The sequence below is a fragment of the Rattus rattus genome, chromosome 1, assembly GCF_011064425.1.
Source record: "Rattus rattus isolate New Zealand chromosome 1, Rrattus_CSIRO_v1, whole genome shotgun sequence".
Classification (NCBI taxonomy): domain Eukaryota; kingdom Metazoa; phylum Chordata; class Mammalia; order Rodentia; family Muridae; genus Rattus; species Rattus rattus.
The window spans coordinates 96,165,981-96,186,882 of NC_046154.1; the positions used below are offsets into that span (position 1 = coordinate 96,165,981).

General features: G+C 43.0%; 1 protein-coding gene across 1 annotated transcript in view; it reads right to left on the minus strand.

Moving 5' to 3' along the window:
- The window catches only part of Rad23b (RAD23 homolog B, nucleotide excision repair protein), a 38,178-nt gene extending 27,316 nt beyond the window's left edge, over nt 1–10,862 (minus strand). Inside the window, exon 1 of the mRNA XM_032903892.1 lies at nt 10,449–10,862. Within this exon, the coding sequence (XP_032759783.1) occupies nt 10,449–10,514 (66 nt within the window). The 5' untranslated portion in view covers nt 10,515–10,862. The remainder of the gene's footprint in view (nt 1–10,448) is intronic.
- Nucleotides 10,863–20,902: the final 10,040 nt, after the last annotated feature.

Sequence of the window (20,902 nt, forward strand, 5' to 3'; positions counted from 1 at the left end):
GAACAGATAATTTGGGTAAGTAGTGGTGAACCTGCCACGTTGACACCAGTGAAGAGCCAGTGTCACAATAAATATGGCAGCCATTTACACCTGCAGGCTGCACATCAAAAGACTCAACAACTGAAATATTTGTTTCTAGTCTCAGAGAAAGTCTTCCCACTACATACATAACATTCACATTATACTGGGTATTCAAGTAACCTAGAAAAGATTTACAGTACAGGAGTAATGTGAAATGTATGCATGGAAGGTTTTTATTTAGGGTTAGGGAGTGCTCTGGAACTGTCTGATAGAACAAGATAGATGCAATTACTTCTCACCTACATTACACCTCCATGAGATGTGGTAGCTGGATGCCAGTCACCACATCCTAGAGACACCCAAGCAGCCCAGGAGAAATTTGTCTGGGGTAGGGAAAGAAGTTTCTAGTCAATTGCAAGCACCAAGGGGTTAGCCATTTGAGGGAGACACTGTTAACACTTACGATTAACAATTTACTGATACAGATAGTTTAAAAGCAGTATGTAATAAGCCAGTAATTCAACTCAAATCAGATACCCCCATTGTCTTTCCGAGGCAGGCATACCCATTTTTAACACTAAAACCTGAAAACAAACTTAAAACACTCATCAAGCTGGGATAGTAATTATTGCACAAATATTCATTTGAATACTGTGCAGTATTAGTCAGTGAATGAATGACATATTTACAAAATCAAGAAAGGAAAAAGCCCTAGTGGCTGAACAATTCATTTTTGAAAACAAATCTAGTAAGGCAGAGTCTAAAGAGGTTACTCAACTAAAGACAAAGTTTCCACTTTACTATAACAAGCCTAGGCTACTTAACCAAGTAAAGGGAAAACTAGAGTTTGAAATAAAATGTTTTTATCACTCATCAACACTTATTAGCAATATACAAGAAAATTGCATTTTTAATTAAAAAAGAGAAAGTAGGGGTTGGGGATTTAGCCCAGTGGTAGAGCACTTGCCTAGCAAGCGCAAGACCCTGGGTTCGGTCCCCAGCTCCGAAAAAAAAGAAAAAAGAAAAGAAGAAAAAGAAAAGAAAAAAAAAAAGAGAAAGTAGGCAAAGGGGACAACTACCATTGTATAATCTAAAATAAAAATTAAAACAGCAGGCTGGGAAGATGGCTCAAAGAGTAAAAGCACAAGCAAGCACAGTAAACCTGAACTCAAACCTGACGGCGTGAATTTGGATTCCTGGAATGCACATAGCCAATTATACATGGTGGCACCTTCCTGCTATCCCAGCACATCTGTGAAAAGGAGAAAGGAAACTGCACACACGCACACCAGTACTCACAGGCCAGCTAACCAGAGTGAACTACATCTACACACAGAAGGGGACCTGCCTGGGACAGCAAGGTGATGGCTCAGCAAGTCAGTGCAGTGGTCCTGCACCCCAAGGACTTGGTTAGATCTCAGAAACTCATAAAGAGGGGAGAGTAAGTTATCCACTGATCTCCAATACACACCATGGCATGCTCGTGCTGTCCAAGGCACACACAATACACAGAAAAAAATTCCAAACTCAAATATGTTTACAAAGGACTTCAGATTTACCCAAATTTCTTTGGGTAGTATCCCTGGCACCTGAAAAGTCTGACATAGGCACTAAGGAGCATTTTCTAAATTTCTCTTCTAAAGCAGATTCTGGATAATTATAGAGACAAAATTGATTATAAGGTTTTTTACTGCTGGACAGTGGCAGTGCACAACCTTAATCCCAGTACTTGGGAGGCAGAGGCAGCTGGATCTCTGAGTTTGAGACCAGCATGGTCTACAGACTGAGTTCTAGAACAGCTAGGGCTACACAAAGAAACTGGTGTGTGGGGTGGTCGTGGGGAGATGTCTACCAACTGCGCAATGAAATCAGGAGAATCGCACCACTAAACTCAAGTGAAAAGATACAGTAAACAAAAGTAATCAATCCTCAGGTTCTGCTACCAAGGAGGGCAACCTAAAGCTTCATCCCCAGGAGCCAGGAGGCCAAACTAGAAAAGAACCAATTTTTCAACACTGCCTCCTGACAGCTCTGTATTTGTAGACAAATAAATAAAGGTAATTATTTTAAAAGGCAATCTTCATTGGAGTTATTATCCAAAGGGTATTAGTTTAAATCAGCAATCTATTATTTTTCTCACAGAAACTAAAAAACTATGTAAAATGTTCCTAAGTCAACTTACACACATCAATTTAATTGCTTTTAAAATGCATTCCAGATGTTACAATCTTAACACAATCAAAGCAGATAGAAATGGAAGTGTTGTGTGTGTGTAAGGTAAATCCCACACTATCTAGAGCTTTTAAAGTTTCTAGAAGAATAACAATAACCCACTTTATTGTGTGAGATGGGGAACCCACCTGCTTAATCAACCAAAGCAGGAGATGAGAAATAATCTGTCTTACTCAGTGTTGAGCATCTAAGATCTGATCACAGACAGTCACCTGCAGCAGATCTCCCTCCACTGGCTGAATGAGCTTATGTGCTGTGTAAAGAGTTCACAGAATTCATTCAGAAGTGAGACTGGCTTCACTGCCCAGGTATTTAGAAGGACAGATGGCACAGCCTCACTTGGCAGGATTCACTGTTACAGCACATTTAAGTTTAGCAAATTTCTTTAAAAATTTCATACCTTACCTATGGGGGGGGGGGGTGGATTGAAAACAGCACAATTTCCTTCAAAATTCACCATATACTTTTATGCACCAAATTACCTGGTTTTTTAAAAACACTGACCTCGAGGACAAAAGAGGAGTGGACATACACGTGAAGAGCAGGGTCACTTCTCTAGTAACACTGTTTAGAGCACGTGGAAGAGAGCAAGACACAGAAGAGTGAAACAAAACCACTGTTCAAGTTTTGCTGTCAGGTAGAACCAAGAAACAAAAGCAGAGCTCAGTTTTATTAATATGTGGACAATCATTTGCATACTCTAAAACTGGAAACCAAAGACGTTCTGGGGACAAATATAAAATGTTCCCCGCAGGTTCATGTGTTAAAATCAGCCTGCTACTAGTAGCACTATTTGGGGAGACTCTGGAAACTGTCAGGGAGGAAGTAAGACAGTGGGGGCATTCCTTTTAAAGTCTAACCCATAATTTCTATTCTCTGCTTTCTGATTCCATGAGGTAGACAGCTTCCTCCTCACTAGCTCCAGCTGCCATGATGTTCTACCCAAGTCCATGAGGCCAAGCAACTGTGGGATGAGCCCTCTGAAACCATGAAGGAAGTATCAGTGCTCTCTTACATTACTGACGTGGATGTGTTTAGTCACAGCCACATGAGGTGACTGATACAGGTAGGTAGTAATACAGATAGGTAGGCTATATCACCCTGTCAGAAGACAGGAGATAGGTAGAGTAAAAAAATGCAGGGACCAGTCTTACATGGTGCATACATAATGGAGACATGAGTCTGAGACAATTCCATGCAACTAAGTATTTCCCTGACTACAAGGAGAAAGGAGTCCAAGCAGAAATCAAGATGATTTTACAGCTTCCAGGGATTCCCAATTGAGAACAATGGTGTAGGAGAGGGACCATGCTGTCAAGCACTGTTGACAGCAAAATCTATGTGTGTATTATTTCATACTCACAGAATCTTCAAGTCTTCAAAAAGGCTATCTAGTAACACTTTCCCCACTGTGATGAAGACACAGCCCTGGCTGGGTAACCTGCCCAAGGTCACAAATCAGCTATTTGGGCAGGACTGACTCAGGCAGTCTGGCTTCAGGTATGCTATGCTGAGTCTTCCAAACATGTGAGTATAAATGCCAACCCTACTACTTTCGGGAGGTAAATGGAGAAGTGACAAGAAATGACAGCTAATGAAAATTGTTATCAAATTCCTTACAAAAAATCCCAATAGAGTTGGAATCAGAAATAGAAAAGAGTGCAAAGCTAAAAACATTACTAAGTGTGGTGTTTTAAATGAGAAATGTCCGATTGGCTCACATGTTTGAACACTTGGACCCTAGTTGGTGGCAGTTTGTGGAGGTTATAGAACCTTTAAGAAGTAGAACCTTGAGGAAGTACATATGGGATGCCTATAAGAGTTTATAGCCTTGGGCTGGAGTGGTTAGGAGCACTGACTGCTCTTCCAAAGGTCCTGAGTTCAATTCCCAGAAACCACATGGTGGCTCACAACCACCTGTAATGGGATCTGATGCCCTCAGAGCAACAGTGTGGTCATATGCATAAGATAAATAAATAAACCTTTAAAAATAGTTTAGAGCCTCACCAGTCTTGATGGCACATATCTCTAACCCCAGCACTTGTTAGGCGAGGTAGAGGCAGGTTAATCTCTGAGTTAGAGGCCAACCTGGTCTATAAAGGGAGCTTCAGGACAGCTAGGGCTGTTATACAGAGAACTCCAGTCTCACAACAAAACAAAAAGTTTATAGCCTCACTACAGTTGCAGTTCGCTCTTAGCTTCCTGCAAGTGTATGCATAAACTGTGGTCTTTCATTTTCCTGCTCTGACCTTTTGCTGCTGTCTCCGTGGCCACTATGAATTCTCCCTCTAGAACCATAAGCAAAATACACTTTCTTCCATAAGCTGCTCTTGGTCACGAGTGTCTTGTCACAGCTGCAGAAAGTAACTAATACACTTGAGTGGAGGACAGAGGCAGTTAGCAGTAATACCAAGAGCTAACTTCTAATAAAGGAACTGAGGCTGAGACAGAATAAAGACCACTAGTACACGACAGAAAGAATAAAAGGAAAGATACAGGCAAGACCATCTTTCACAGATAATGAAACTAAGGCCATTTACTTTTCTTTCCCTCTTCTTAAGACATGCATTAATCAGTTTTTAGCAATATGATATTCCTTTTAAAATAATGAATCCTCCAAGGTTATGAGGCTGAGAAGTACTCTGCTCAACTTATTTTTAAAACCACAAATAAGAAAAAAAGATAAACACTATCTACCCATAGCTACTATTCTACTTCCGCACATGCCCATTCATTTCAATCCAGTGTCTGGCTCCATTTCTACTAGGATACTACTCATAGGGTCAATGATGACCTAAAAGCTGCCCAAACTATCAGGCCTGTTTTTAATCCTTTTCATTTCTGACCCCCTTTCTTTCCTTGAAACTCTTCTTAGATTATCCCTGTCTCCAAGATCGCTACTGACTGACCTCTGCTCCTGCGCACATCAGAGCACCCCAGGATCCTATCCCAAGCTTCATGCCACTACTACTTGCAAGGTCTCAACCACAGCTCCCAACACCAAAGCACAGAAGGCAAACGACTTACCAAGTATACCTTAACCATACTGCTCAGTTTTCTCAAAGACCAGGCCCTGAAAGACTGACAGACCTTAGATCCACTCACATGAATTAAAGTAAGGAGTATATTCGCTATTTTCACATCCCCATGTAATCTCTGTAATCCAGACTCAACAAATAGCAATGTTCCCACTCCAACCCCCAATTCTGTTTTCAGCCTTTCACATCCTTGGGAAGAATACAAGTATTCACAAATTTACATTATCAAATTAACAAGGCTAACCCAACCAAAAAAAAAAAAAAAAAAAAAAAAAAACATGATTCTACTTTTGCAAAAAATTATTGCATAAGCCCTAGCTAACCTCCCTGGCCTTCTTTCTTGTCCATTCTCCCAAATCAAGATCAAGTACCCTTTAGTTAAAAGATCGTAAGTTAGGCAGGTGGCTCATGGCCTTTATCCCAGAATTCAGGTAGAATAGGACTACCATAGGTTTGAGGCCAGCCAAAACTACAGAGTTGAAAGAACATGGGCTGGGGAGGGGGGGGAACCATAAATAATAAAGGCTTCTCATCTATCTTTGAAAAACTCTACCCTTTAACAGTCTACATGCCCTGAGCCCTGTCTAACTCTAAGCTCCTCACATTACCCCAGAAACACTGGCCTTACAGATTACCCAAACACATTATTAAAATCCTAAGGTCTGTACATACTGTAAAGGTTCCCCACAGAAAAAATTCCTTACCTTGCTTTGTGCTGTATGTTCAAGACCTCAGCTGTACTCTCTAGAACGAACTTCCTGGCCTCTAAAGTGCCATCCAGTAAAGGCCCACCACACCATCTCACCCTATTTCAGTTTCTACACAAGTACTTACCATTAAGTGTTTTTCTTTAATCTGCCTGATCTTAACAGGTTTGCTTTTTTAAAAAAAAAAAAATATGCATTTAGGTATTTAGCCTGCATGTATGTCTGTGAGGGTGTTGGAACCTCTGGAACTGGAGTTATAGACAGTTCTGAGCTGCCATGTGGGTGCTTAGTATTGAGTCTGGGTCCTTTGGAAGAACAGCCAGTGCTCTTCACCCGAGTCCTCTTTCCAGCCCCTCTTTTTAGCAGTTTTAATAAACAGCAAGACCTTTGAATGAACTCAGGAACTTGGATTAAAAGCTGTTCTGTCGCCTGCTAAATGTTTACTGACACCAAACTGTAAGACTTTAAAGCAGTGGTTTTCAAACTTCCTAATACTTTGACCCTTTAATAGTACAGTTCCTTATATTGTAGTTACTCCAAACCCATACAATTATTACAATTATTACAGTTACTATGTTATAACTATAATTATGCCACTGTTATGAATTGTAGTGTAAATATCTGATAAGCAGGATATCTGATATACAACAATTGTGAAAGGGTTGTTTGACCCCCACCACCACCACCCCAAAAGAGGGTCACAACCCATAAGCTGAGGTCAAGCCCGTGTGGTCTATACAGTTACTACAGACCCTTAAAAAACAAAACCACCACATCAAAAATATAACAAAAATTTACATTAGATATTTCAAAATTCACTAGCATGTGATATAAGCTGCTTATATTTATCATTTTTACAGTAACAATCTACTTACAACACTATAAAAATGAAGCAAATGTCTAAAAACCTCTCTTCTCACTTGCAAGAGTTTTCATTTTGTTTTTTAACGTTTAAAACTTAGAGCCTTTGTAATAGGTAAAAGAGAAGACACTGTAAGGTAATGTCCAAGTAAATGGCACAAAATAGTACTCAGAGATGGCTCAGGGGTTAGGAGCATTTGCTGCTCTTGCAGAGGGTCAAATCCCAGCACCCACTTGGCAACTAACAAACGTCCTTAAGGCAGTCCAGGGGGTCTAATGCCCTCTTCTGGCCTCCAGGGCACTACACATAAGTGGCAAGTATGAGAAAGACAAAGACACCCAAGCACAAGACATAATCTTATAAAATACTGTTTTAATTTTTAAATCTTGCCATTTTAAAAAGCAAGAGCCAAAACCAAGAGCAAACCAAACATGCCCCTTGCCCTTTAGCCACTGAGCCTCAACTAGGTGAAAAAGCTCCCAGAAACCCAAACCATTGCTGCCATGCCCCTGTGTTCAGCACCACCAGCAGAGCTACCTCAGCCCCCAGCAGGTCCAGCAATGAATCACTGTAGAGCTGACCTTAGCTCTCAATCCTTTCTCACTGTGCTCATGTGTGCCTCAAGCTCCTAAGAGTTTCTACACAAAGTAGCTTAAGTCATTTCACTTCCTCAGTCCTTTCTAAGTAAAAACTAGTTAAAGGTAAACCTGAAACCACAAAATATAAGTTTCCAAAGACTAAGTTTGTAAATGGCAGGCATTCCTAAAATCCTAATTTTAAATCTACTTTAAAACATAGTCACTCATTTATTTATTCATTCATGGGAGTCGGGGTCCCCAAGTACACAGTGCTCAAACCAATGAATGAGTCAGAAGACAACCTTTTGGACTCAGTTCTCTCCTACAATGTAGGTCCAGAGGACTGAATCTAAGTCATCAAAGCTTGGTGACATGAACTTTTATCTGCTGATTCACTTACAAATCCCCCAACTGATCGTCTGAAATCCCTGGTTACTTTTTATAACAAATTAGAAACAAAGTATCTCATGTTATCTATTTTTATTTTTACTGGAATTCTAAAGCACTCCATCAGAAAATTACCAATTAACCTAAACTCTACCGGGAAGTGGCCACAGCTTTAACCTCAGAACAGGGGGAGACAGAGGTGCTTTTCTGTGAATTCCAGGCCAGTAGGACTACACAGTAAAAACTTGTCTCGAATGAATGAATGAAAAAGAGAGAGAGAGAGAAGATATATGTGTGTGTTTATACACTAAAAACTCCCAATAGATGTAAATAAAGGGGTGAATACTGGCACAAAGCTTGTCTATGTGTGCATAAAGCCCAAAGTCCTTGTACTGGATCCCTAGCAAAATGAAAAAGGAGTTATGGAATAGGAAATCAAAATATTTCACAATACTTACTGGTTTTTATATTACATTAATAGCAACAAATTACATTTGTTCTAATAACAAAAGTTGAGGAAGTCACTAACATTTTACCAAACATGTATTTCTAAAAATATAAAATATTACATTCCCATAAATAAACTTGTAAACAATAAGGGAAGTCAGGAAGCCTTGGCTCAAAGATAATAACAGACATGTAGAGGGCCTAAAGTGAAGCACAGTTTATACAGATATATACATATGTACATATTTCAGTAGTGTGAAGTTACTATACAACTCCAACACATTCACATATTAAAGAAATAAAGCAAAACATGTTTCTCTGTGTTTTAGTGGTTCTGGGATAAGTTCATATTATAAGCCCAAAACTTACCATGATTTATCTCAGCATTTACCACCTGCAAGGGGCCAAATGCCAAGGAGGCATTTTACATATTTTGCATACCATCACTAAAGAGATGACTGTGCTATTCCTTCTCAAGGTGCTGGAGATGAGCTCAGGCTCTCACACGTGTCTGACACCCAGGCCTGCACTATCATCTTTCAGTGTACTATTCTGAACTATCTTAAGTAGTAAAAGAAAATGGTGGCATATTCCCTTAATCATACTCAGGAGGCAGAGGCAGACTGACCTCTGAGTTTGAGGCCAGCCAGGACTAGAGTTGAGTTCCGGGACAGCCAGGGATACACAGAGAAACCCTGTCTCAAAAACCTAAAGGAAGGAAGGAAGATGGGAGGAAGGAGGAGGGAGGAGGGAGGAAGGAGGAAGGAGGAAGGAGGAAGGAAGGAAGGAAGGAAGGAAGGAAAAAAGGAACTCAATTTACTGGGCTTCTGCCCACCAAGTGTTAACAACTGCTTCTGAGAAGACTGCAGAGTTCTCAAATAATTTTTTTTCTATATCTTTAAGAATTATCGCAGATGTCTGGAAAGTAACTAACTTCTTAGAAAATCATTTTGTGCCACACAATTTCAAAAAGGTCAGGAATTTTTGGCTTCTTATTAAAGACTGAAGGAGACTTTAGTAGACAAGATAGATAAAACAGAACACCTTGTCTTCACACAAACTTATATTGATTAAATAGTAGGCCTCATTTAGGAACCAACCAAATGCCATTTAATCCTCACCATCTCAGATGGTACTGTTCCCATTTCACAAAATCAAACAGGGTAATTTGTCCACATCGTAGTAAAGGAGTAATAGAGCCACAAATAGAATTCCAGTCTCAGGTCTATTTAATTAACACCACGTCCTGGTTCTTCAGCCAAAATTCAATCACAAATTCAATCAGTCATAAAAAAAATTAAGAAAAAAAAAAACACCACAAATACGCGGTAATTGCTGGCTTACGACAATCTTAACATAGTGTCACAATTCCACGTGAGGAAATTAACACACATGGCATTTTTTAGATTCCTGACATAAAGTTGTATTAAAGTTAATATAGTAGACCTTTTTACAGGCAAAGCCGGAGACCACAGCATTAGAATTCATCACGTGAACTCGTTAAGTGAAGTCGGCTTTAACTGTAGATCATCAAGTTTTATATTTTTTTTCCCTCCCTTCAAATACTACTATTCTGGGAGTCCGAGCGGCGTTCAGGTTCCCAAGACGACGGAGAGAACTCATTTAAATCCGGATCTGAAGGTTTCTAATGCAAAATTCTTCACCACCAACGTGGCCTCTGAGCGTAATCCACCTGTGGGTGTGGGTTCGGTGGCTGCGAGGGAAGGATCGTAAAAACTATCCAAAATAGACACAAATAAAAGGGTTCCTTCTGGGAGGCAAAAAAATTATTTCTCCCCCACCGTCTCTCCTGGCTGCAGACAAAACTAAGCGCATTTAAGGCCCATCGTCTTGGGTAACCGGACCCTAGACCTCCGCACCTAGCCAGGTCGTAGGAGGGTGGTGGCGACGCCTGGGTCTCCCTCCCCCACCTGTGCACTTCAGGCCAGGCTCCAGCGCCCAGGCCGCCAGGCCTCCCCTCCCCCTCCGTCCCCACGACCACGCGCTCCGGGCCGCGGCCTCCAGTGCCCGCGCGGGCCGGTGCTGCTCCACGCCATCTGCCCCCAGGCCTTCCTCGTTGTCGGCCCACAAAGCCCGCAGTGACCTGACGCCCCTCTGGGGCCCTCCCGCGTCGCCCCGACCCAGGCCCGCGCTCCCCTAACCCTGCGGCGCATACCGTCTCCTCCGGGTCGATGTCGATCTTGAAGGTCTGCTGCTGAAGGGTCTTCAGGGTGACCTGCATGGTGCCTAAGCCGGGGCCTGGCCGCCCCGGGGTGGCCGCGATCCTCGCGCTCTCGGGAGGAAGGCGGTGGGGGTGGGGGCTTGTCACATTCGCCCGGAGTCGCGCTCACCCCGGGCCCCGCGTCCCCGGGCCGCGCCGCCGCTTCCGCGCCTTTCCCCGCAAGCTCAACCCGCGGTGCTTCCTCACGCGCCAGCCACCGGGCCCGCAGGAGGCGCGAGGGACTCCCGGAGAGACGCAGAGAATCCGCTACCTCACCACAGGATGGTGGCCGCCATCACCGTGACTCGCCGAGACGTGCCCCCTCCCCCACCAGAAAAAACCCGGAGGATGGGGCCAGACTCGGGCGATCTGAGCAGGCGCAGGGTGCGGCGACTCAATGCGCAGGCGTGAACAGGAACTCCGCCCGGGAATTGGAGGCGGGGCGATGGGTGGTGCTGGAATATCGGCGGCGCGTCGCCGGCGTGCGCAGGCGCACTTCGCAAGCAGCGGCGCTCGCGCTGGCCTAGTCGGGTCCGCCGGCTTGCATTCGCTCCGCCTACATCCAGGCTCCGCCTAGCGGCGCGAGTTGCGCAACCCGTAGCCGGGGAACGGCTACGTGGAGACCCAGAGCTTAGTAGCAGCGGAGCTATGAGAGGGCGGTGGAGAGGGCGGAGCCTTAGTGGAAGGATTGTCTAAGGCCCGCCCAAATGGGGCGCGCGTTGCCGGTCGAGCGTGTGTAATGCCAGTTCCTGATTCTGAGACAGGCTCCAGCAATGGACTGCTTGCTTGCGAGTCTTGCGTTCTCTCACTAGCCTCTGGACCTCCCACATGTACAGAAAGGCGGATTTAAGGAGGCCTAGTTGTGTCACGCCTTTCACTCCTTCGTTTTGCTGTCCCTGTTGAGGGGTAATTGTTGGTGGGTATTAGGAAGTTGCCCTCAGTCTCATCCCAAGTGCTACTTTCCTTTGCATTTGGACCCTTCTAATCTTTGCTCAAATGTCGCCTTCTTGAACTCTACCCTGCCTACCCGACTTAACGTAACAGCTTCTTCGGATACGGTTATCGAGCTCCACTTTTCTCATAATATTTATCACCTTCTGATTACTACACAATGTGTGTGTTTAGTATGCGTGTCTTCTCTTCCTTTACTAACCCCCAGGCTGAAGCTACACAAAGGCATGCATTTTGTTTTGCCCATGGTGTACCCCCAAAGCCTGTAAAATACGTCTAGCATGTTGTAGGTACAAAGGTTAATATTAGAAGGATGGGAGGACGTGCTTCTGGTTCCTTGGCAGTAAGGGTGAAATGTCACTCAGCTAGTTGGTGGTTGGAGAGAGTGGGATAATGCATGTAAGTCTTAGTGTCAGGAACACAAAGTTAAGTGCTTGGCTGTAGCAATATGTCCATTTACACAGAGATAAGACAGGGTGCAGAGGTGTCGGGTAATAAGCACCCAGCCACCACAATAGTAAGTGATACTTTGTGTGCTTGTCTGTATGCTGCCTCTTAATAATGCAGTGACCCTTGCTAGACTTACAAAGTGAGAATAAAAAGCAGTTACCATCAGACCACAGTGAGGACAAGTACAACCTCTTTGAGCCAGCACCGTCAATGATTACAGTATCACTATTTGGATTTTCATGGTTCCAGAAGCTAGGACATAATTTTGTCATGGAACTTTCCCTGACCAAGTTCCCTCTCCACTGACAAGGTATATCCCTGCACTATGATAAATTTTGAATTCTTTGCCTTTTGTCTTCCTGTGGAACTAGTCTTAGTCACCAGGTGTCCTTAACTTTTGCCCTGAAAAACTGGGAGCTGGGATCTCTCCCTTTAGCTGTAGGGTCAGCCAAAGGCAAAAGCAGTTACTGTGTCCAATGTAACCAGATGCTGGGGAAAAAAAAAAAAATGGGTAAAGGTAGCGATTGACTTCCTTGTGGACTTTACCTTCAAACCATTTCTCTCCCAGTCTTCCCTAATTCATGACATCTCCATCTCTCCAGGTACTCAGATCAAAACATAGTCATCCTCCTTAAGTCCCTTTCTTTCCTGGCTCCTGCTGCCTAGCCACCACATCCAAACCAGTGTCAAATCTTATCAATTTTTTTCTTTTTTTTTTTTTTTCTTTTTTTCGGAGCTGGGGACCGAACCCAGGGCCTTGCGCTTCCTAGGCAAGCGCTCTACCACTGAGCTAAATCCCCAACCCCAAATCTTATCAATTTTACTCTCCAATCTGTACCCTCAAGTTCAGCCACTTTTCTCCAATTTCTATGTCTACAGCCATCATCAGTTGCTGTCTCCTAAGGAGTCTTCAAATCTAATCCCCACCCCCAGAACAGTGCAGCAGGCAAAGCACCCAGTATGTTAAACTGGGGATTTTAGTTTTGATTCTGTTTCTTATAACAGGGTCTCAACTATATAGCCCCCAAGCTGAACTGAAACTTTCAATTCTCCTGCCTCCGCCCTCTGAGTGCTGAGATTACAGGTGTACACCTCTATTCCTAGATCGAAGTTGTCTTTTGAAAACATAAATCAAACCATGTCACATTCTTAGTATTTGTTTTACTTTCATATATGACAAAATGCCACAGTGGTCAACATAGGCAGAAAGATCTCTTCCTTTAGCTCACGGTTTCAGAGGTCTTAGTCCGTGGATGCTTGTTCATGTTTGGGGGGTGTGGCCACACAATATGCTGTATGGAGGGCCAGGAGGGAGCATGGCAATAGAGCTGCTTGCTTTGTGGTACCCAGAAGCTAATGGAAGGAAGAAACAGGGATCTCCAACCCCCTTCAAGAGCACATGCCCAGCGATTTAATTTCCACCTCACAAAGCTGTACTGGCTGGCAGCCTGACCTTTATTTACCACACAAGCCTTTGTGAAACATTTCAGAACCAAATGCTAACAATATCTATTTGTACATTAGAATAAAATGGCCTTCCAGAGCCCTCATCACCTGACTTTTGCCAAATCCTCCAAGCTTGTGTCTTTCCCTCTGTCTCCCTCCCATTCACTGCCGTCATCTCTCAAACACCTGGTTTTATCCTCTGGGCCTCAGTGCATGAGGTTTCTTCAGCCTGAAACTCTTATCTTTCCCAATAGTTAGATGACTAATTTTTTTCATTTTTAGGATCCTTCTCTAGTTTTTGTCATTAGTTCTTCTCTTAAGAGTTTTATTTTTAGGCTGGGTGAAAACATAAATCAAACCATGTCACATTCTTAGTATTTGTTTTACTTCCATATATGACAAAATGTCACAGTGGTCAACATAGGCAGAAAGTTCTCTTCCTTTAGCTCACAGTTTCAGAGGTCTTAGTCCGTGGATGCTTGTTCATGTTTGGGGCCTGTGGCCTGTGTGAGGGCCTTTAATCCCAGCACTTGGGAGGCAAAGGTAGGCAGATTTCTTGAGTTCTGGGAGGCCAGTCAGGTCTATGAAGAGAATTGTAGGACAGCCAAGGCTACACAGAGAGAGATCCTGTCTCTAAACAAACAAACAAACATACATACATACAAATAACAAATATTTTTATTTGTGTGTGTGAGAGAGTAGATGTCACATGTGTGGGGGTGACTTCAGAGTCCAGAACAGGGTGACAGATCTCATGGAGCTGGTGCGACAGGCCATTGTGAACTGCCCAACATGGATGCTGGAAACTAAACTCTGCAATTGCTCTTACCTGCTAAGCCATCTCTGTAGCTCCTTGCTGTTGTTTTGAGAGAAACTCTGGAACCAGGCTATGTTCCAGAAACTCTGGAACTCCAGTGGTGTACTGGAGAATTTTTGTGTGTGAATAGAGTAATTTTTTGATTTTGGGAGACACCACATATTACTATACTTCAGAACTTCTAAGAGAAGCTCCATCTAGCTATGAAGGAATAGTCCCGAAAGGGATCTGTGTCGGCAGAGAGCAGCTGATTAGAATCTCAATACTGTGCAGAGACTGGAATGTTGCAGGTCTAGAAGCTAGTTACCTTATCTCAGGCTAGTCCTAGCCTTCCAGAACAGCTTCTCTTTGCCCGTCTGTGTTCTTAGTAACACCTTGGAACAAAGAAAAACCTTTTAGAATCTGTTGACTTAGGAGGCAGCTAGCACGTCCCGATCCAAACACTAAGAATGCCTTCAGACAGCGTGTGGCGCCTGTAGATGGACTTCCCCATCTCACCGTCCCTGCTTCTTGATGTACCCACCAATATATCTTAAACTTGCCATGGTTTATGACTTTCTCAGTTCTGTGAAAGTATAAATACGTCATAAAACTGCTTCCATGTTGGAACATGGAATTTGGAGTAACCCAAATCTGTGTTCCTGGGCCACGGTCACTCAGAATGGCTACAGAATAAATTATCTCTCATTCCCTAGAAGATGAGAGCTGTGGAGTTCATGTGGGCATTGCACATACCTACTATTGACCCAATAACCCAGGGCGAATGCACTGTTTGGGTCCTTATAGGGTGTAGCGCCCAAGCCCAGAGTACCATAGTTCACGTGCCATATAATAAAATGTCATCCTTATGCATAACAATCTGCTAAGTGTTAAGAGGAGGTATCTGTCACCAAAGGCTGTTCTGTAGGTTCTGTAGTTACCGGTCTGAAAAAAGGGCGAGGCCACCAAAGTACGGGGTTTTACTAGCATTCTCAGAAGGTAGCTACAGTACCGCTATACCGCCAGTGCCTCGCCACTGTCAGTTACGGAAACCACTCAAATGGTTTCAGAGAATAGAATTAGTAGGAAGATATGCAGGTAGTTATGTTAGTCCATTTTGCCATTACCATAATGAAATGCCTGAGATTCGGAAATAAGCTTGCTTTCATGGTTTACTTTGGCTCTGATGTATACAAGTAGAAGGTCTAGACACCTCATCTGGTGATGATTTCCCTGCCAGTAGTGTTGGGAGTAGCACAAAGCATCACTAGAAACAAGTGGAGATGGGTGGATGGGTGGGTGTTTCTGTGTCTGTGTTGTTTCTCCTTATATAAAGCCATTAATATCTCATAGAGGCCATACCCTAATGGCCCCATGGAGTCCTGATCACATTGTTATGGTGTACACCAATTATCCATCTGAGAAGCTGACACAGTGGATCTTGAGCTCCAAGCCAACCTGGGCTATGTGGAAGGCAAGACCTTGTCTAAAGGGATTGGGGATTTAGCTCAGTGGTAGAGTGCTTGCCTAGCAAGCGCAAGGCCCTGGGTTTGGTCCTCAGCCCGAGGGGGGAGGGGGTTGGAATTTTTAGACTTTGTCTAAAAAAACAAAAGTAAATCTGAATATACTTGAAATAGCTTTCTACCTTCTTAATAATGCCTCAAAATGAGAATTAAATGTCAACATAAAAGCCGTTGTCAGACACATTCAAATTGTATCTAAAGCGCTGTCGGGGAGGTCCAAAGGGCTATGAGGGAAGCATGTGGAGTAAAGGAAAAGTCTGTTAGAAAGTATTCTTTTTGGGCGTGGTGGTGGTGCTGGTTTTAGATATGGTAACCATATCTAAAACAAACAAAAACAAGTTTCAATGGAAATTTAAGCATTACGGAGAGAGAAAGAAACATTTTTTTTAAATCATTTGTTCTAGTAAGGATCGACCCTAGAGCCTATGCATGTTTGACAGGCATTCTACCACTGACCTTTATTACTGTACCCCAAGAATGATTCCTAAGTGTCTTAACAATAGAGATATATAAGATCTGAAGAGGTTTGGTAGTGACAATATTTAAAAGATTTAAAAGGACTAAGTGAAATGTTGCAGTACACTTCTTTTTTTTTTAATCTAAACCACTTTAGTGAATACGATTATAAGATGCTTTATGAAGTACATTGTACAAATTAACAGGCCAAAAGATAAAAATGTAGGTCAGAAGAGAAACTCCTTCTCTGCATGTCACAGGCTTGTGTTTTCACTGTGAACAGTTCATAATCTTGTTTCTGGGGTTTTAATTCTTAGTCAGCAGAGTGAAGCACTACTCTCTCTCCCAAGTCCCTCTTTTTAAAGATTTACTTATTTATTTTACATGAGTACACTGTCGCTCTCTTCAGACACAGCAGAAAAGGCCATCGAATTTCATTACAGATGGTTGTGAGTCACCATGTGGTTGCTGGGAATTGAACTCAGAACCTCTGGAAGAGCAGTCAGGGCTTTTAACTGCTGAGCCATCTCTCCAGTTCCCAAGTCCCTCTTCTTTTCCTTTGCCTTTTAGTGCTAGGATAAAAGTGGTCAGACTTGAAAAAATTCATTCACCGGACAGTTTCTCTCTCTCTCTCTCTCTCTCTCTCTCTCTCTCTCTCTCTCTCTCTCTCTCTCTGTCTGTCTGTCTGTCTCTGAGATAGGGTTTCTGTTTAGCCCTGGCTGTCCTGGACCTCACTTTATAGACCAGGCTGGCTTTGAACTCACAGAGATCCACCTGCTTCTGCCTCCTGAGTGCTGGTATTGAAAGGTATGCAGCATCAGGCCTGGTTCAGTGTTTAGTTTCTTCTTGCCAGGAACTGTTCTGGCTTTGGGGATACAGAGACTAAAGAACCTTTCAGAGTGTTATATTCTAGAATGATTAAAAAATATGTATCAGATAAATCAGTGAAGCTAAAAACCAACATGTATGTAATGCATCAGACGGTGGTGAGCACACTTTTTCTGCAGAAGCACATGGAAAGGGTCAGTCATGCTCAGGAAAGGGAATGCTACTACATAATATTCTGGCTGTGTTTCATTCCCTCCCCAGCCCCAAGTCTTGAAGCATCAAGAGATAGGCCCTTCTACAGTATTGAGGTCCTCCCACCCTAGCATAGGTGTAGCCATTTTGTTCTATACCTGCTAGCTATTTCATATCGTTGCTGTAATACGGCTGCCAGTCATTGACATAGAAAAATGACTCGCCTCAGAGCAGGGTCATGCTGACCACATACCCTGTTATGTTCTATATGTTTTGAGGTTTGTTACTCCTAAGAAATTCCTCAAAGCTTCTACGTAGGACCCACCAAATTAAAGGCCCATATGAACCGTTATGTCTCAAATGGCTGGCTTGAGTCAGAACTGATCACTGGGCATCACTTCTTGCACCTGCATATGAGTGCACACACAATGGTGTGTGTGTGTGTGTGTGTGTGTGTGTGTGTGTGTGTGTGTGTGTGTGTTTCCTTTATAAGCTCACAGAGAAAGATGTTGAATGCCAGAATTCTGAGCTAGGGCCCAGATATATCAGTATTAGTTTGTGAGTTCAATAAAACATCCCAGTCTGACCGAGATCAGTGTTTGTTTGCTTTGTGGGACACCTCATATACCCCACAATAGTAGCTCACCTGGCTTCCTGGGGTTTTGCAGAATGTTGAATCTAAATCACACAGGGATTAATTTGACAGAGGAAATTTTAAGACAGCATAACATTTAGGCTTTGGCATGGATATTGCTGGCTTTGTTTGGCCAGCTTTACAGCGAGAATTAGGAGCAAAATGCAGAGTATAGTTTTTGGGATTGGGGGGTCGGGGCATTCAGGTCAACCAGAAAAGACTACTTTTCAAAGACAGTTCACCCAGTATGGTGGTTTGAATATACTTAACCCAGGGAGTGGCACTACTGGGAGGTGTGGTCTTGTTGGAGTAGGTGCAGCTTTGTTGGAGGAAGTGTGTTACTGTGGGGATGGGCATTGAGACCCTCCTCCTAGCTGCCTGGAAAACAACAATCTTCTGTCTGCCTTTGGAACAAGGTGTAGAATTTTCAGCTCCTCTAACACCATGTCTGCCTGGACACTGCTATGTTTCTCTTGATTATATTGTCCTGAACCTCAGAACCAGTAAGTTACCCCAATTAAATGTCCTTTATAAGAGTTGCCTTGGTCATGGTATCTCTTCACAGCAATGGAAACCCTAACTAAGACACCCAGGGGCACAGGGGCATGCAAATAAGTGTTTGACAGTATTCAGCCTTCCAGGTACTCAGAGGCCACTCCTGTGTTGGTTTCAAAAGGCCTGACTCCTGCTCAAGATGGCTGCAATCTGGTTACCATCCAAGTGGTGCTAGTTTGCCAGGCATGTAGAACACAAAAGTCACAGGGTCATGGAAGCTGCTCTCTGCCTCTCAAAGGCAGACAAAGCAACTTATTGCAGGATCAACATGTCTGAAGGAAGTCCTGACCGTCTGGCTTGCAGATCTGTGAAGATGAAGCCTAAGCCACAGTGGAGCCCCAAGAACATGGGATGTCTGCCATGAAGTGTGCAGCCAATGAATGGAGTCAACTGTTGTTTTTAACAGAATCTCATATGTTTGATTTTACCAATAAATACTGACCTTTCTCCTCAGCCAGTATCCCAAATGGAAAAGCAAGCTCTCCTTTCCACATCATCTCAAAAACTCCTCAAACTAAATGTTCCTCCCTTCTACTTCCTGTTCATCTCTCTGTCCTCCTGACTGCTTGCTGTCCATGTTTTTTGTTCCCTATGTTCACTCTCCTTCTACTTGCTGAGTGCTCCACCTTTTGACCTAAGGTTGACCTTATTTAATCCTGTTTACAGTAAACAGAAAGCTCTTGGATTAAAGTTGTGTGCTCTGGCTGAGCCACACCACAACTAAAGAATCAGGTTTTTCCAGTAAACAATACAATCTAGGACTTCACAGTGTGGTCAAATACTCTGCAACAGTCAGCCCATGACAACATCTATGTGGGCTGTAAGTGGCAAGGACATAAGGGTAAGGCTGCCCAAGCCTGTTAGAGCTCACACCATTCTTTGATATGCCGTAGACGTTGAATATAGAGCTACAAAATTGTATGACTGCCTTGCTAGATTTGCATCTTGTTTGGTCCCTGTCTATGTCCCCATTGTTCCCTTTTTGAAAGTTATTGCCTTTGTGTGGTTGTGTCTTGTTTTAATTAATTAATTAGTTAATTAATTAATTAACACACACTGAGTTGCATATAGTCCGGGCTAGCATTGAACTTGCTATGTTGTAAAAGATAACCCTAAACTCCAGGTCTTTACAGACACACACCCAGTTTACTTGGTGATTGAATTAGAACCCAGGGAGGGAGTCATACATGGTAGGCATATGTCTGCCATTTGAGCTACATCCCTAGCCCATGTGCCTCGGGACAAATATAATTTTCTTTTCTTTTTCTTTCTTTCTGAGCATTGAGACATAAACTCTTCAACAACTGATTTCTGAAGATTCTGGAGAGCCGCCAGGCAGTGGTGGCACACAGTTTAATCCCAGCACTTTGGAGGCAGAGGTAGGTCAGTTTCTATGAATTCAAGACCATCTTGGTCTACAGAGCGAGTTCCAGGACAGCCAGGGACACACAAATCCTGTCTTTAAAAAACCAACCAACCAACCAACCAACCAAGAGAAGAATTTGGAGGCTCCTAGAGATAGACTAAATATATTTTCATCATGTATGTATAAATCCATGAGCCTTTAGAGGTGCATAGAAGAATATTACAGCTTAAAATTTGAAATGTACTCAGTGGACTTACATGTTGAATGCTCGGACATGGGCTGGTGGTTCTGTTTTAAGGTGGTGTAAACTCTAGGAGATAGGATCTGGATAGAAGAAAAGTATCACTAGGGGTGTACCTTGCAGGGTCATTTCCTGCCATGCCTCTTTCCTGTACCCCTGCTTCTGGTCCATCATGATTTGAGCAGCCTCTGTCATCCATTTGTGCAGCCATGCTATTCTGCTTTGCTCTAGGCCTAGAGCACAGAGCCACATGACCACAAACTGAGTCCTCTGAAACCATGGGCTAAAATCAATCTTTCCCCTTCACTTATTATTCTCAGACACTATAGCGATGGCAAGACTGATTCAGTTGAAAATACAATGATGTACAAAATCTGATTTGATCCTTGTCTGAAAAGGAGCCAATTCTTCACTTAAGCTCTGTCATAGGAAACATACACTGAGATAAGTTATCGTGTTTTTAAACCTGATGTAAGTTATTTCAAACCCAGTTATATCACCTTTGTTCTACTTAAAACTTCCCCTCCCCATTTGAAATAAAGTTCCCTATATTTCCTCATCCCAGCGATTCAAATACTTACTCCCAACAGCCACAGGGCACAATGAAACTCTAAGGATGAACACGGGAGTCCTGTAAACAAGCAATCCCCCTTTGCATGAGTTCCTTTAATAAATCCCCTTAGTAAATGGTTTTCTTTCATGGTGTCATCAGCAGCTACTGGGGCAAAGGCCTGGCATCCTCCCACCCCCTTTTTATATTTAAACAGTACTGTTTATACAACTCAGCATTCTTTTTTTTCTTATTTGAACTGATTTTCTCATCAGTTTTGCAAGAGAGCTAAAAAACCTTATTGGCAATGCATTGTGAAATAGATCTTCTGCTAAAGTTCAGTGTGTTTAAATGGTATCCCTCCGTTCTCAACACCTCAAGACTTTTTCTCATTCCAAACAGCGGTCTCAGTTTTAGTTAA